The following is a 17,477-nucleotide window of genomic DNA, read 5'->3' as shown; positions in this document are numbered from 1 at the left end:
TTACTCTATTAGTTAGACTCACTCAGTTCTCAGCTGTCATTCTCATTCCCTCGTAAAACACGAATGCAAGCCAGAGTCGAGGAGCTGTCCACTTCAGCACCGCTAGCAGGACTGTCCAGACAGACCCAGACTGAGCCTCCTGAAGATGATGAAGATGATGATGCTGCTGAGTGCATGCGGACTGCAGTAACACATCAGAGGGAGACCCGCATTCCTCCATCCAAACAGCCATCTGAGCCTCCGGTAAGAGTTTCTCCTGTTTCATGCTTGTCTGCTGACTTTTATATGGAGCTGATGTCCTGATGCATTGGCATGCTGTTGCATGCAGATACATTGCAGTCAGTCATGGGAGAATATCTTATGCAAACACATGCTGGATCAGTGTTGATTTCCACGAGATGTGGCCTGAGATTCCTTGTCCTAAAGGACACCGGAAAGGCGACCTTTAAATGCTCAAATAAATCTGGAATATGTAGATTTTGGGGGGGTTATATTTCAACAGTGCAATAATTTTGTAAGTTCTTCATTGGTCTCAACCAGTTGATCATTCTAGGACATTGAGGTCACTCTGATGCTCTCTGCATCTATATCAATCTGAATGGTTTGATGTGGTTCAGCTCTGTTTGATTTAGACGTCTAGATGTTATTTTCTCCTTTCTGATTAGCTGCTTGTGTTTTGATATGAAACCCTTCACAAGTTTTTATGATATCAGCAGTTTGTTTTTGTATGCTCGTGGAAAGGTGAAGTGTGTTGGTGGTGTTTTAATGGATGAGACTTATACAGTGCAGATATATACAACTTATGTAATGTAATGTATAAAAAAAAAAAAAAAAAAACTGGAACCATGTATGTCACACAATATTTCTACTAATGTACTATGGTATATTAACTATATTAACTTTTGAGATTATCTGGCTATATCTCTTGCAAATTAATTAACCTTTTAGTTCCCCCTTGTTTATTCATTAAATTTGGAGAGATTTTGCATTGCATAAGTCCTCAGTGGATCCACTGCAGTGAATGGGTGCCGTCAGAATGAGAGTCCAAACAGCTGATAAAAACATCACAGTAATCCACAAGTAATCCACATCACTGCAGTCCACTGTAATTTATTTCACAAACACACAGATTTATTTGTCAAGACATTATCTGATGGACTGGAGTGGTGTGGATTATTCTGATGTTTTTACCAGCTGTTTGGACTCTTATTCCGACGGCACCCATTCACTGCACATGAGCCATTGGTGACACACTGATGAAATGCCTTAGAGTGAGGACATTTTCACATAACGATGAGACTCGCACACCATTTGGAATAGTATGTTACACAATATTCACTTAAAATGCGCTCAAACAGTAAAGTAGTTATTATTCTCTAGTAAGACTGCTGGTATATTTCACAATTTGCACAAGGAGAAACAAACACTTCTGTTAATCGGTCAAGGCGGCTCAGTTAACAGCTGATGCGATAACCTCAAATTGTCCAGGAAATTGTCTGATTAATCAGCCCGGCCAATACAGTGGAGTATCGTCCGTGCTGTTAAAAGCTGTTAGGTCTCATGCAATCGTTCGGTCCCTGTTGAAAGAGCCGTGTTTCTCTCTGTCTGGTTTGGGCGGTGACAGCAGATGCTGTCCTGAGAGAGACGTGTGACTTCTTAAGGATGATGAATTACAGTGTCTGACACAAATCTGCAGGTGCCGCAACCATTCAGGATGCAAACGGCACGTCCTTTTGTAAGAGCGAGAAAGTAAATAGAGAAAGAGGTAAACAGGAACATCAGATGGATGAAATTATGAGTCATGTCTTGTATTGTCTGTCTGAGCGTCAGCTCTCATGTTTTGTCTTCATCTGCTGATGTTGCACAGAGGATTTCAGAGAGCATGAAGAAAGAGAGATGTTATCCTGGATTGATGAAATCTCTCGCTGTATGCTCTGTTTGACCTGTAAAACCCCTCACATTGTCATATTTGCTGCTTTTTATCACAACATACTTATCATATTTTGTATCTTTTATCTCTTTGAGCTAAGTTTGGGCTTCATTTCAGATGTAAAAGAGGTTTGTATGCTATGCAGGTGATGATAATCATAATCAGAATATTTTTTTCCCACTATTATCTTCTGGAAATGCACACTGATGGATTGCTGGTACTTCAGCACAGTAGCTTAATCAAGCCACTATCTTTCATTAATGTCTTTTAATCTGAAGCATGCAATTTTTATAAAAAATATATATATATATATATATATAAACATTGTGGAACATTCAAATTATTGATTTTATTTGTTTGAGCAGCCTGGCAAAACAAAATTATCTGAATTGCAAGACTGAATGAGTGATTGGGAAGCCTGTTTGAAAAGGTAATATTTTGGCTTTTTTTTTTTTTTTTTAATGGTGTGGTGCCAAAATTACACATTTCAGTAATTAAAAGTGAACAGCTAAGAGTGCAGTGAATTGCAAAATGTATATAATTTTCTGTATATCGATTTAGACTACTGTTCAAAATATGTTTTTTTTTTATATATATAAAATAAATGAATCCATTTTTTTTCAGCAAAGAAACATTGAATTGGTCAAAAGTGACAGTAAAGACATTTAAAGATATCTATTCAATACTGTTTTCTGTTGAACTTTCTATTCATCAAATAATCCTAAAAAAAAAGAAAATGACAGATTCCACAAAAATACTGAAGTGTTTCAACACTGATAATAACTAGAAATGTTTATTGAGCAGCAAATCATTATATTAAAATTATTTCTTAAAGATCATGTGACACTGAAAACTGAAAATTCAGTTATTACAAATCTATAATATTTCACATTACTTTTTGATAAAATAAATACAGCCTTGGTGAGCAGAAGAAACTTCAAAAACGATCGTAATGACTCCACACTTTTGAAGGGCTAGTATTAATTTCTTCACTTTTCATCTATTTGCATCGTCCAGAATTTCTTTCTTTTGAAATATGCAGAGATTAAATGAATATTCATGTTTCTCCTGAAGCCCGAGAATCCGTGTGAAACTCTTTCATCCCTCCTGCTGCCCACACATGCTTTCTGCTTCCTACAGTCTCTTTCTTCTCTTACACTCTTAATAACCTTTCATGCATTTCTTTTCACACACTCCTGTCATTCTCCCACTCTCTCCATCTGTCTCTAAATCACATTAATCAGTGCTTTCATGGGAACTGTAATTCAGATCAGTAATGCATTCGCTGTGAATGTCATGAGAGCAAATTAATGATTCACTGACCACTGTAATCTCAAGTTTGCATTCAGATCGGTTGACTTGCACTAATGCACTCAGCTTGTTGGTGTTTTCAGTCCACCTAGTGACCTCATATCAAGATACACTTAACTAAATGCATGGCCTTTGCATGCACGTGTATGTTATAAGTTGATTTGAGACCATTAGTGAGCTTGTACCATGGAAATCCTGCAATCTGACCAGCGCTGATTCAATTCAGACTCCATCTCTTGAGTTTGAAGTGTGATTCATCCTGAATGTTATTTAATACCATGTCTGAGATTGCATGTAAGGAGACCAGCCACGAACATCAACTGTATGATCAAAAAACTCATGGATTCTCATCCCAAATTCAAAAATTTTTTCATTTGTGTAGATGATTGTTGAAGTGATTAGTGTGCATCATGAGGACTGAATCACAGTAATGTTGTCTGAGTGTGTGTGAGTTCACGATGTTAGAAAGACGATGGATTTAAGGCCAGTGTAATGCCGTCTAAAGGAAGGTCGTGTTTTTGGTTCTTTTCTGTTTTGGAGTTATATATAATTTTCTCTCACTTTAAGACTCTAAAGTCCTCAGAGAGGTAAAGTGTGAACCCAAGAGAGATGAATGAGCCGAAACCTGTCATAAACATGTCCAGGTCAAAGTTCACCTCAGAATTAACACCAAGAAATAACAGACTATATTTGGCATATTATATTATTACAATTTCATATAAATATTATTTTGTGTGAATATATTTTAAAATGTAATTTATTCTATTGAATCATTACTGCAGTCTTCAGTGTCACATGATCCTCCAGAAATCATTCAAATATGATGATTCAGAAACATCAGAAACATTTCTGATTATTTTCAATAATATATATATATTTATGATTCTTTGGTGAATAGAAAGTTCAAAAGAGCATAATTTATTTGCATACTATACATCTTTTCATAACAATTAAAAATAATAATAGTTTTTGATCAATTTAATGCAACCCTTGCAAGAATAAAAAACAAAACAGTTGAACAGTAAACCTAATTTGCACATTTGTACATCATAGTATTGTTTGTGCTTAAATGTTTCTAATTTAATTTATGATGATTTAATATTTAATATTTTAATATTTAACAAAACTCATTGAGATTCTAATGAGAATCACTATTAAGGACATTTTAAATAAATACTTATAAAACTAATACATTGTTTATTTGGGTCAAATGTGTAAATGTCAGTAAGTTTACAAAGTAATTATGATGTTCCTAAAATTTGAACTTGTTTATGCAAAAGACCATTTCTCATGTTTTATTATTATTATTTTTTTTCAAGAAGCATTGAGGCCTGGAGGTGTTTTACGGATCTGAAGGTGTAGTAGAAAGGGTTCATGGCCGTGTTAATGGAAGGCCTGGGGTCACGACTGCAGGTGTGTTTGTGTTTCACACACTGAAGCTGATAAATCCTGTTAAGAGGAGGAGAAAGTAGAACTATAGGATCTGTGTGTGTGTGTGTGTGTGTGTGAGAGAGAGAGAGAGAGAGAAATAAGACGCATTGGACTGCATCAGCACATGCTATTTTTGGCTCTTTTGTTGGTGTTTGCTAAAGCGAACACTATTACTTCACTATTACTATCACTCATGCTTAGCTAGGGTTATTTTTAAAAAAACTCCTGACACTTATGTACTAAACCTTGTCATATAATGTCACACATTACTGCATTACAGACGAGAGTGATTCCTCAAGTCATGTCGCATGTTTGAAAAGCCGTTTACTATATATATAGATTTATAAACGTAGTGTTGGTCACAGATCATTTCAGACAGACAGACGAGGTTTCTGATCGTTGGTATTATTATAATGATTAGCAGAGGTATCATATCGAAGACTGAAGTCACCTCTGTCGCATGACTCCTATGTCTTTTTGAAGCACAGAAGTAGAGGTGAAAGTGGCAATGAAATGATTCACTGTAGCTTGTTGAACAGAAAAGATCGATCCAAATTCTGATTGCATGAGCCACTTTAAAGGTATTGAAAAATGACAACACAAACCTCTAAACATGCATATTATAATTAGATTGATTGATAATAATTAGCTTACAGTAATGCTAATTAACTGTTTATTTCTTGGAGTCTTCTGATTATTATTTAATATGTATTATTAAGATTTAAAATATGTTTTTGTGTGTCTATTTTTGTATCATTATTATCATCATCATCATCGTCTTAATAATAATATTCTGCTTCTCATTGGTTGGGAATTGAAATGTCCCTAAACCTAGTTTTTTTTTTTTTTTTTTTACTTCTGTGTGAAGCTAATCCCAAACCATATTGTGTTTTTGTTCAGAAAGCATAAAAATAGTAGTTTTATAAATAGAGTTTCAGCAGGTGTGGGAGGGGTTTGTGTTGTGTTGTCATAAGAAGCAGATTTCTCTGTAGTTTTCAGGACTTCGTCTCTGTGTTGGTGGAGAATATGACAGCTGCTGTTGATCAGTCTTTTCTCAATACATTTCAGGAATGAGGACAAGTCACAACAGATTTATGATATGAGGGCTCAACCATCCCCTTCTCCAGAGCAGGGTGTGTTGTCATGACCCTGTTTGTGGTTATTTACTTAATAATGAGACTTCAAATGAAAGCATATGTCAGTGTGATGGGAAAGTTTATAATTCAGCATCTGTCACCATTCATTTTCAACTTTGCTGCATTGATTAAAAGAAAATAATAATAATAATAATAATAATAATAATAATAATAATAATAATAATAATAATAATATATGTCCAATTGAATTCTTAGCAATGCATATTACTGATCAAAAATTAAGTTTTGATATATTAAAAATTAAAATTTAAAAAATATCTTCATGGAGCATGATCTTTAATATCCTAATGATGTTTGGCATAAAATATAAATCGATACTTTTTAATTTTAATTTTTACAATGTTTTTTTTTAAACACCTTTTATATCATCCTCTATTATTTTAGTGTCATTTAAGTACTGATATAATTTTTATCAATAAATTTAATCCGTTTTTATTTTTATATTTTCTGTTTTAATTTCAATTTGTTAGTTTTAGTGTTTTTGTATTTTCATTTTATAAATTATTAATATATACTATATTATGTTTATATAATTTTTTAAGTTAAGTTTTAGTCTTAAATTTATTATAGTTTTATTATAGGTCTTTTTCACTTCCAAAAAATGTAAACTTAACATTATTTTACATTATTATATTTATATATTATAGCATATTTATATTATTATATTTAACATTATTATGTAAAATCCCCCAATATGTCTATAGTGAATCTACTATTAACTAATTAAAAAGTTTTTACAGCTAAAATTATTATTATCATTATTATTTTAATTTATTTATTTTTTTTTTTTTGTGAGCATTTGTTACATGTTTTAGGATTTTAAGATTAATATTTTTTTATGCATTACATATTAACATTCCACACATTGTTGAATCTTTGAAGTTCATGCTAAAATTTATAAATGTAAGTGTTTTCATGTAACTGTTTTTCCTTTCCTTTTTCGAGGTACAGATATGGTACTGTTTTAGATCTCCACCTGATGTTAAATGTAAATGTAGGTTCCAGTTAAAGTTAAACACATTACCTGTAGAGGCCTGTCCTTTTCCCAGAATGCATCTGACATCGAGCAGCCTGCTCCAGAAACTTGTTTTCTGTCAGCGTGACAGTTGTGCCTCTGGACAGAACCAGAGTGAGTTATCTGAAGTCTGGTGAGAAGTGAATGAGTGACAGACAGGAAGAGAAGGAGAGAGATGGCGTTCATTCAGATGGAGCCGTCTCTATCGCTTCAGCTTTCACCTCTCTCTGTGTCCTTATAATTCAGAGCAAATGTATGCATCGGTCAACTGAAAGATGTTAAATCCACACGGATCGGAAGGAGCTTTGCTGTTACGTCTGTCTTGATGTTGTGTTCGCCCTCTTTTCTTCTGGTTTTCATTCTCAAAGGCAGTTTTCCTCACTTATTAAAGAGAAGGATAAAGCTGTCTCTGTTAAAGCTTTCAAAATTATGCAAACGACAGACAGAAAAATTGCAATGCTGTCATTGTCGTACACTCATGCCTATCTTCTAAAATTGCATTCTGTCCACTTTTAGCATTTAATTGACTTCGTAAAAATTTGGAAATAAACCAACTGTGAATTATGTGTTAAATGACTGATTATTATGGAGTTTTGAGACTTATCTGTTACACTTTAAAACAGGACATTTGAAGTTGTGAATAAATCAAATATTACTCGTTAATGTTTATAAGAATTTAATAATATCTTAAATAATACAGATTCTGTTTAATACTATACTGTTTCAGTCTTTCTACCGAGCCATTTTTCCATTTAATTCAGTGGTATTTTCAATTATTTTTGAACTTTTGTAGCAATTTTACGAGTGAAAATTGTCTTCAAGTAAATTTTACAAAATAAAATACTCAGAAATTGCTTGTAAATTTCACAGTTAATCTCAAATAAATGGCATATAACATTGATTTAAGCATGACATTTTAAAGTAGAAAGACTAAAATAGATTTAGAATTTAAATTAAAGTGTGAGAAGCCAATAATGCCAGTTCAGTGTTTTATATACACACACACTCACAGTACAGACCAAAAGTTTGGAAACATTACTATTTTTAATGTTTTTGAAAGAAGTTTCTTCTGCTCATCAAGCCTGCATTTATTTGATCAAAAATACAGAAAAAATGTAATATTGTGAAATATAAAATAAAATAATAAAATAATTAAAATAATAGTTTTCTATTTGAATATACTTAAAAAAATAATTTATTCCTGTGATGCAAAGCTGAATTTTCAGCATCATTCCTCCAGCTTCAGTGTCACATGTAACATCAGTCGATCACATGATCATTTAGAAATCATTCTAATATTCTGATTTATTATGAGTGTTGGAAACAGTTCTGCTGTCTAATATATTTGACGTATAAAAGGTTAAAAAGAACTGCATTTATTAAAAAAAAAATTATAATAATATATATTTGAATAATATATTTTCTTTACTATCACTTTTTATCAATTTAACACATCCTTGCTGAATAAAATTATTGATTTTATTTAAAAAAAAGAAAGAAAAAAAAATACTGACCCCAAATTACTGACCAGTAGTGTATATTGTTATTACAAAATATTTATATTTTAAAAACATATCTTCTTTCTTTTTTTACTTTTTATTCATCAAAGTATCCTAAAAAAGTATCACATGTTCTGAAAAAATATTAAGCAGCAGAACTGTGTCCAACTTTGATAATGAATCATCATATTAGAATAATTTCTAAAGGATCATGTGATAATGATCCTAAAAGTTCAGCTTTGCATCACAGAAATAAATTATAATTTAAAGTATAACAATTATTTTAAATTGTAATAATATATCACAATATTAAAAATGTTTGTGTATTTTTGATCAAATAAATGCAGGCTAGATGAGCAGAAGAAACTTCTAATGTTTCCAAACTTTTGGTCTGTACAAACTGTATATATATATGTATATATATATATATATATATATATATATATATATATATATATATATATATATATATATATATATATATATATATATATAGAAACATCTTTAATTCAGCGTGTTGATTAATTTACAACCTTGCAAAATCCTCTCTTTTTTTTATAGCAGACAAAAGTACAATTTTGAGTCTTCAAGAAAGTAAATGATGTACATTTTTCATTGGTGATTTCATGTTGTCCTGAAAATAGTCAGCTGGCCGTCCTCTGAATCTCAGGACTGCGGTCAGATAGTCATGCAGCGGCTAATATTAGCAGATCTGTGCCTGCTGACGTTAGAGACGCTTTCTGTGACACTGTTTACTGAGACTGTGACTCTGGCTGTAAACATGCAGAACAGACACCCGGGGACCGCTGATACCCGAGAGGGGGCCATTACGGCTCTTCAAGTGTCTCGTTCTTTCCTCCGTTATATAAAGTGTTTGTGTTACAGGTGGTTCTGTTCTGTTGTTATGGTGAACTCCGGTGCAATCAAAACTCACGAAGCCTGTCAACATGCATTTCCCTTTGATATTTTTTCTAATAGACTGCAGAAGGTATTTTGAACAATAAAGAAGTGCAGCAGACTGTGATATTTAGCGAGGCCTTTAATGAGGAAGGTTATAATGGACAGAGAAAGTGAGCTGGTGATAAAGGTGTGGAGGTGTCTGTTTAAATGGCCCCAACGGCGCAGATGGTATTCAGTGAATTAGCTGAGATGGCCTGTAATTCTCCTGCAGTGCAGACGGATGAGTGAATATTTTTGGAGAGAGAAAGTCCAGGGAGAAAATGAGTGAAGGAGAGAGGGATGTTATTGTGAGCAGAGTTAAGCAGTGAGAATGGACACAGGCTTGTGTGTGTGTGTGTGTGTGTGTGTGTGTGTGTGTGTGTGTGTACTTGATTGCTTGTACATGTGTGTTTTGATACAGAGATGCACATTTTGATGATGGAGGCTGCAGTGGACCCGCTTAAGTCATTAATATTCATCAGGTCAGCAATTTAATATCAAATACAGAATAAAAAAAAGGTAAAGTTTTCATGAACACAATTCTACCTTTTCTCTCACAGTTTTGAGGGGGGAAAGTAGAAATTGTAAGACACAAAATCAGAATTGTGAGATATAAAGGAAAAAAAGTTTAAATTCCATTATGCTTTTATTCTGTGGCAGAAACAAATAAACAAACTAACAAAATAAAATAAAAAAAATAAAATAAAAGAATTGAGACGTTTACTCAGAATTGCAAGTAGAAATCTGAATTCTGAGTTTACATCTCTAAATTTTGTTAATATCTTGCAATTCTGAATTATTTTCAGATCTGCAAGAAACAAAGTTCAAAAAGTAAAATATCAACTTCAATTGTGAGGGAAAAAGTCAGAATTTAGATAAAAATTACCATTTTCAGAAATGTAATTTCATTTTCATTTTGACATTATAGTTTTTCATTGCTTAAACCTTTTTAAAATCTTGAAAGCTACTGTTTAATTTGAGTTTTAAATGGGAACTGGGGCATGCTAACCAGCAAATCATTGACCTGATCTAGATACCAGACATGTACTTTTAATGAGCCATCAGAATTACATTACTTTCGGTTGTGTGGGCTTACATTTAGTAACAGTCCGGCTTCCCTGTAAAGAGCCTTTCTGGGAGTAAATGGTGTCAATGGAGGTTTTCCTTTTAGAAAGTAAAAGTTTGTATGCATGCATACCCTGTTTTAGAGAATCTCTCTGATTGATTGTTAACATTAGAGCGGTTTTCATTTATCCTTCACTTGTGCTGCAGAATCAAAGTCAATGACATGCCCCTGCTCTTTCAGAGCATGTTAGTGTGTGTATATGTGTGTGTGCAACACACATGGGATCCTTTAATCAAACATCGGGCGTCTCAGAGGCTGCAGGAAGCACTTTTCTAGAAGAGAATCATATTTCCAAGCAAAATAATACACTTATTTTTACAGGTGTATGTGTAAATGTCTGGCACTTGATTCTGATTCGTCAGTGATAGCATTCTGCAAATATATCAAATTCATGTCGATTCATTCACTTATTTGAAATTTCCCATATATGGTTTAGGGGAAGGTGTATAAGTATGTTCTTCTATATAAACACTGCTAATATTTGTAGGCCTGAGTGGGAGTTTACGGTATGAGTCACTGAGGTTTAGCACATGACGTAAATCTTTGTGTGTGTAACTAGGATTTTGGGGATTAATTTCTCTGGTAAGCAGTAAATAAGTTAATCCCTTCATGCAGATGGTCAATTTGTCATTTCTCAAACAGAATGGATTTGTTCAAAAATAAATATTGCAAAAAATTCAGTCTAGAAGTCGCTGTTTGTTTAATGCCAGATGCATTGGTTAAATGGATGGTAGAATGAGTATGTCATCAGTGGAAAAAAAAATTAGTCAGATGATCACTGCTGATATAATCAGGTTGTTGCTTTTGTATAATCGAATTTCTACTGAAATGTCATGAATGAGAAATGTACTGTACTTCTCTGCCACATTGCTTTGTATTGCAAGCTTTGGATCAAACCAAAAGTGACTGTGACAAGGAAAATACTTCACCAAATGTATAGGTTGCATTTGAACAATTGCAATGTATTAATTGTCTGTCCTTTTTTCCTGTGTTAGGTGCTGTGGTCCATGCCATTATCTGTCTGTAGTAGCTGGTCTGGCAGGAAAGGGTATCTGAAGAACGGCAACTCAAAATCCACTCACAAACAATCACAGGAATTCACAAACTGACCAGAACGGGAAAGGGATCCCAGTTTCATTCTGTTCATCCCTTCTTCAGTTTTCATCACAGTGTCTTTTTGTGTTGTACTGTTATGACGCCATGTCTCAAACAGGGAAAGTCCTTCATTTGTATGTGGAGGTGAGATCCTCACCAGAGCATGATGGGAAAGGTAGCTCCTGTGAGACGACAGCGGAGCAAGATGGTCCCATTGAAGCTTTGACCAAATTAGCACAGGCAGCCTATGGGTTTCCCGTACCTCCCAGCAGATCATTCAAGCCAAATGTTAACTTCAGACTGCAGCCTTCACACAGTTCTTTGGATTCCCCTCAAAAATGCAGCATTCCCCAACAGGAACCATTCCAACAGGTGCCCTCTGGCCTCAACAACAACATTGACAATAAACAATTAAAACATGCCCACTCGTCATACTCCAGACAGACATCTGGTCCCAGAACACCTTGTCAAACCTGCAGCCATCACAAGACCTCTAAACCAGAGCTCAGACAGAGGTCCGTAGTCACTTTCAGCTACATTGAGAAAGCCCAGATCAAAACCGTAAAGAGTCCTTGTAATAGTCCCGGTGGAATAAAGGAGGTAGTGGCTTGCCCGCTTAAGAGGTATAGTGATCCAGTGTGGTCACAACCTGCTGAATCTTCAAGCAATGATAGTCCATTTCACCAGCACATGGGTTCTACTTTGAATCCTATCGGTCAAGCTGCAACACAGCGAGCACTGAAGGAATTTGGGTCTCCCCAATTGAGGTGTAAGTTTTCTAATTTCTCAGACTGGAGTCCAGAGATTCATCAATGCCAGAGGGAACGATGCCAGTCTTGGGCAGGTCCACCATTGCCAAACTGCAGTGCCTACCACCATGATCCTGACCCAGGCAGGGTAGGAGCTGCTTGTGGTGCCCACAAAAGCCCAGCATCAGATGCTTTCTTATCCCAAACAGTCCACAACAACCAGCAGAAATCCACCTCCAGGTCTCAAGAATGTCCCAAGCATAATCTAATTTCAAAGCAGGACTGCTCTGCTCCAGTCAATCAAAGTTCGGGAAGCTGGAGTGAAGGCAGGCCTCTGTCAGAGCAAAGGGCCAGCCTCACAGAAACACCCACTCATTGTTTGAACCAGCTGAGTGGAAGTAATAATTCCTCAGCTCTGAACAGTCCTGAGATAGCCCGCAAGATTGCTGAAGAGGCAACCAAGGTGTCAACAATTTTCAACGAGGTCCGAAGTTCTCCTCCCCCTGTTGTTTTCGGGGATTTGTCTAATCTAAGCAGCACAAACTATGGGTATCCTTCTAGAGAAATCCAACATGAGACCTTACAGCAGAGTCGAGTGCAGCATTCGGCTGTCAAGATGAACATACCTGTGCGAGAAGACCATTCTAGGACAAATGGGATGCATGAAGCGCCAGCTACTAAGAGTTCAGATTTAAGAGATGACCTGAACAGTACATCATTCTGCTCTGTCCCAGTGGGAGGAGACCTTGATTCTGTGGCCCTTCCATCACGTCTTCTTCGTCCAAGTTTGTCCAAAGCAGATGTGTGTTCTCCACTGCGAGATCCTCGCCAGCTCAGAGTTGACCGGCCAGTCTTTGACAGCCCCACTTTACACCGTCACAAGCCTCCACAGTACACTGGAGAGGAGTGGACATCTGGGGAACCCTGGTTCCTGGACGAGGATGACTGGGATGACCATGTCGTCGCAGAGAGCGTGGAGATCTCCAGGCGGTTGTTTATCGGTCAGAGTGTAGACGATTCTCCGGTCAGTTGGACATCTAGACAGCAGTGGAAAGAGCAGGCAGAGAAAGATGAAGGGAAGTTCAGTTTGTCAGAAAAACTTGAAGGAAATCTCAACAGCAGCAGTCCAGTTTACAGAAAAAGAGACGGGGTTGAGGTCATAGAACGAGGAGAGGAGAATGTGAGCAATTTGTTATGTGGAGCAAACCACAGCCCTGGGGAAAGTGTAGTGGAGATGACCAGGCTAACACATCAACAGAGACGGGCTGAATGGAGGAGAAGACAGGCTTTGCTTCTAGGGCCGGTGGTATTAGAAGAGGGAGATGGGGAGAAAGGAGAGGACGAACAGGGGTTTGGAGATCAGCAGGGTTTGGTTGGGTCATCCCCGAGCTCTAGTGGAGTAACGGGAAGCCTAGGAGACCGAGATTGCATCTCACCTGAGTCCAGCCAGAACAGCAACCAATCAGATCACCCATCATCAGGAATACAGGTAAACCCCTGTTCATAAAAGCATTCAATGATTGAATTCAAACAATGTTCATTACACTGTTCCTTGTAAAGAACGAGGCCTGTTATTTTCTAGTACATCGAGTTCACTGTTTATTATAAGCTAATGTGTTTATGTTGTGTGGGTGTTGCAGTCTGATGGCGTTTCTTTAGTGCCAGGTCCATCTCTGCACTGTCAGAAAACTGCTCGTGCCAAGTGGGAGTTTCTGTTTGGCACTCCAGCAGAAAACACTGCCAGCAAACAAGAGAAGAGTAAGTTGCCTCTTGACCTCTTTAATATCAGTTTTAATGATCACTTAGATTCCATCATTAGCAATTAAGTGTTGATGGTTTCAAGTGAATGAAAGTGTTTGAGTAACTCACCAGATTAAAGTGGAATAATGCTGGAATATAACTGAACTGAAATACAGTCATTAACCCAAACTGATTTAGTTGTCTTCATAGCTTAAAAAAAAATTGTTTGTTATCCACCTAGATGTTCCAGAATCCTCCACAGCTCCATCAAGTAGTCACACCACCCCAATACCGCCCTCTTATCTGCCACTGAAGGAGCTTGCTCTCAGAGCTAATCATGACGTCCAACACGTGGAGGTGGAGCTAGTGACTCCGCCCCCTGCAGCCCCAGGCACCTCCCCCAAAACAGGCATAATTCGGCGAACGTTGAAATACTCCGAGACCGATCTGGACGCCATTCCGTTACGATGTTACCGGGAGACGGACATAGACGATGTGCTGTTAGCAGAGCAAGAGGACGCTGACTCCGCGTTTGGGAGTAACCGAAGTGTCATGGGAACTTCCTGTGCTGGGAGTAGCCCACTAGGAGAGATGCCGAACGAAAGAACAGATGGACAGGAGGAAGAGGAGGAGGAGGAGGAAGAGGAGGATGTTGCGAGCTGGGTCACTGTCAGGATGCAGGGCGATGTGAGGAGGCTGTTGGCCTATCAGGAGCGGGATGATGAAGAAGAGGAGTTTTACAGAATAATGCTAAAGAGGTGGGAAGTGGCAAACACACATTTATTATTTTTTAAGAAACCGTTAAATGATTCATCATGGTTCAAAATATAATTAAAGTCTGTCTTTTTCTAGGCCCCAAGGTCGTTTCATTAATGAGCACCCAGCTCTAAAATCTCCTATCCTGGTCCGTGGTCCTCGCAGAAGGTCCAGAGACAGTTTGGACACATTCAGCCGGCATTTTGAGTACATCATGGAGTCACACCGTGCCAAGGGCACCTCCTACAGCAGTCTGGACAGTCTCGACCTTCTGACCTCTAGCACTCAAACTGTCCTGACCTTTGACCTCCCCACACTGACTCCACAGGTGCAGGGTCAGATCTACCAGAGTGCCCGGCAAATCGTGGAGCTCAGCTTCGCTCCGTTGGCACAGATAGAGATACCCAGCCTTTCAGAGTCATTGCTGACGATTACAGGGGACACGGATGCCACACGGGCGCCATCCAGTGAACGTCTCAGCAGCGGATCCGACGATCGCAACGGACAGAGCTGGCAGAGCAACCCCCCACTTCCACTGCCCAGGTTTGTGTTATTTCCATCACTCTGGTTGTAGAAGGTCATCTGTGCAGTATGGAAGTATGCCATTCTGAGGCTTATCTAAATACTCACACTTGCACACTTGGCCACTAGGGAGCACAAGCATGCAACAGAAAGTAAGTGCACAAGACAGTCCCAGGACTTAAAAAGTGTATCCCATCATGCATCGTGTTCTGGTATTAACCCGTGAGACTTTTTTGCCAAGATCCCATGAGAGGTTGTGCAAACCTTTCCAGTGTAAGTTTAATGTTGATTATAATTAGATATTTCAAATAAATAGGTAGTAAAACATTAAAGTGTTGCATGTTTTATTGGTGCAAAGATGAGTATATTTATTTTGTACAACATTTGCAACTGCTTTTTATCACTTTATTAGAAGCACCACAATTATTAAATATTGTTGGCTTTTATAAGGACTACTGACCACAACACTATAAGTGAAAAGTAACAGGAAATACGTCATGTAAGTATACAGTGGTCAAGTGGAAAGACTGCATGTGTGTGTATTAGGCCAAGCCCCGAGTAAACCTGTCCTACTAATATGATATTTGCAATAGCTCGGTTTCTCCAGCAGAGGGAGTATGCAAGCACAGTTTCCTTTGAAGTAAAACATACTGCGATGTTTGTTTACTGTGACTTGAATATCTGTGAATCTTAAGTAAACCGCCAAGGTTATATTTCCCCCCATGATCAAGCACACTTTTTGTGAGCTTGATGTAGAGGTCACCAGATATATTAGTCCAAACCAGTGTTTAGGATAACTAATCAATATAAAATAATATTTAATATTTAATGTATTCTATTTATAATGTAATAGATGTAAATTTCAGCTTTGTTTGACAGGTTAACGTTGAATTGCTTGAGGTGGATTCTAAGCAATATCTTTTTTCTTTTTTTTTTCTTTCACTTTTTTTATATATCTATCCAAGTGTAGCTTATTTACTCCGTAATGATTCTGAATGACCTATTAGTCTGTTGGTTTAACCTCGTACATCTGCTGTCCCTGTTACTTGACTGCAGGCTGAGTTTAGACAGGTGTGTGTGTGTGTGTGTGTGTGTGTGTGTGAAGGACAGATGAAAGGCAAAGACGATTGCTGGCAGAAAACAGAAGTTACTGCTGCATAGATCACCTTGAGACATGGATACCCAGGAGGCTGGGAATAGTCTAAGAAATATTTATTTTCACAATGAGAGTAATGTTGCTCCGTAAATCCTTATTTTTAGGAGGAATAATGTGATATTTTATACGTCCCGTGTCTTTATTCTGTTTTTATCTTATAAAACAAAAAAGTTAGCATCTGTTCTAAATGCTATGTGTATTTGGAGGCACAGTGCAGCATTATACTGCAATATTACACTACCATCCTGTAGTAGCTAAAGTAAACCACTAGGTGGTGACAGCCTTTCATAAGTGCTTTTAGCAAAGGCGTCAGTATTAGAATCAAACAAACTATTAGAATTAAAAGCATCACTATTGCATTTGCCATATTGAACAAACTTCACACATTTAATAAGAAAATATCGTATTGAAATTCCCTACACTGCATCAGATGCAACAGTTATGCAACAGTAATATAAACACAACATAATGTATTTGCTCTGGTCAGCCAACCTATGAACCAATCAAATCCTCAGTTGTCTTATAATGAGTGATCAATGGTTATGTCCATTAAAATGTGTGTGGTGTTCATTTAGCATGGCAGGAACAGTAGCAGCATTGTGGAGGCGCTTATCCGAACGTTAAGCCCAAACCCAAATCTGAACTCTTTCTTTAGCTTTCTCCCTTTCTGTCTTTCGTTCTAAGTTTCGACTACATGGAAAGAGTACAGAGAAAATTGTATTAGGTTAATCATCCAGTGGGTTGTATGTAAATATACGCTACCACTCAAAAGTTTGGGATCGGTAAGGTGTTTTAAAATGTAAAATATTTACAATTTAAAATAACTGCTTTCTATTTAAATATGTTTTAAAATGTAATTTATTCCTGCGATCAAAGCTAAATTATTATTACTCCAGTCTTCAGTGACACACGATCAGAAATAATTCTAATATGCTGATTTGGGGCATATAGGAAACATTTCTTATTCTTACCAATATAGAAAACTGTTGTGCTGCTTTTTATATTTTATTATTATTATATATATATATATATATATATATATATATATATA

General features: G+C 36.7%; 1 protein-coding gene across 1 annotated transcript in view; it reads left to right on the top strand.

Annotated features, from left to right (window-relative positions):
* LOC128025509 (PH and SEC7 domain-containing protein 1-like) overlaps nucleotides 1–17,477 on the top strand; it is a 48,150-nt gene continuing 30,673 nt past the window's right edge. The window contains exons 1-5 of the mRNA XM_052611938.1: nucleotides 1–243; nucleotides 11,404–13,741; nucleotides 13,893–14,010; nucleotides 14,234–14,750; nucleotides 14,845–15,291. Of these exons, the coding sequence (XP_052467898.1) occupies nucleotides 11,609–13,741; nucleotides 13,893–14,010; nucleotides 14,234–14,750; nucleotides 14,845–15,291 (3,215 nt within the window). The 5' untranslated portion in view covers nucleotides 1–243; nucleotides 11,404–11,608. The remainder of the gene's footprint in view (nucleotides 244–11,403; nucleotides 13,742–13,892; nucleotides 14,011–14,233; nucleotides 14,751–14,844; nucleotides 15,292–17,477) is intronic.

This window comes from Carassius gibelio, chromosome A12 (genome assembly GCF_023724105.1).
Source record: "Carassius gibelio isolate Cgi1373 ecotype wild population from Czech Republic chromosome A12, carGib1.2-hapl.c, whole genome shotgun sequence".
In the NCBI taxonomy this organism is placed as follows: domain Eukaryota; kingdom Metazoa; phylum Chordata; class Actinopteri; order Cypriniformes; family Cyprinidae; genus Carassius; species Carassius gibelio.
The sequence above is the reverse complement of the archived record's forward strand: the minus strand, read 5'-3'. Positions and strand labels throughout refer to the sequence as shown.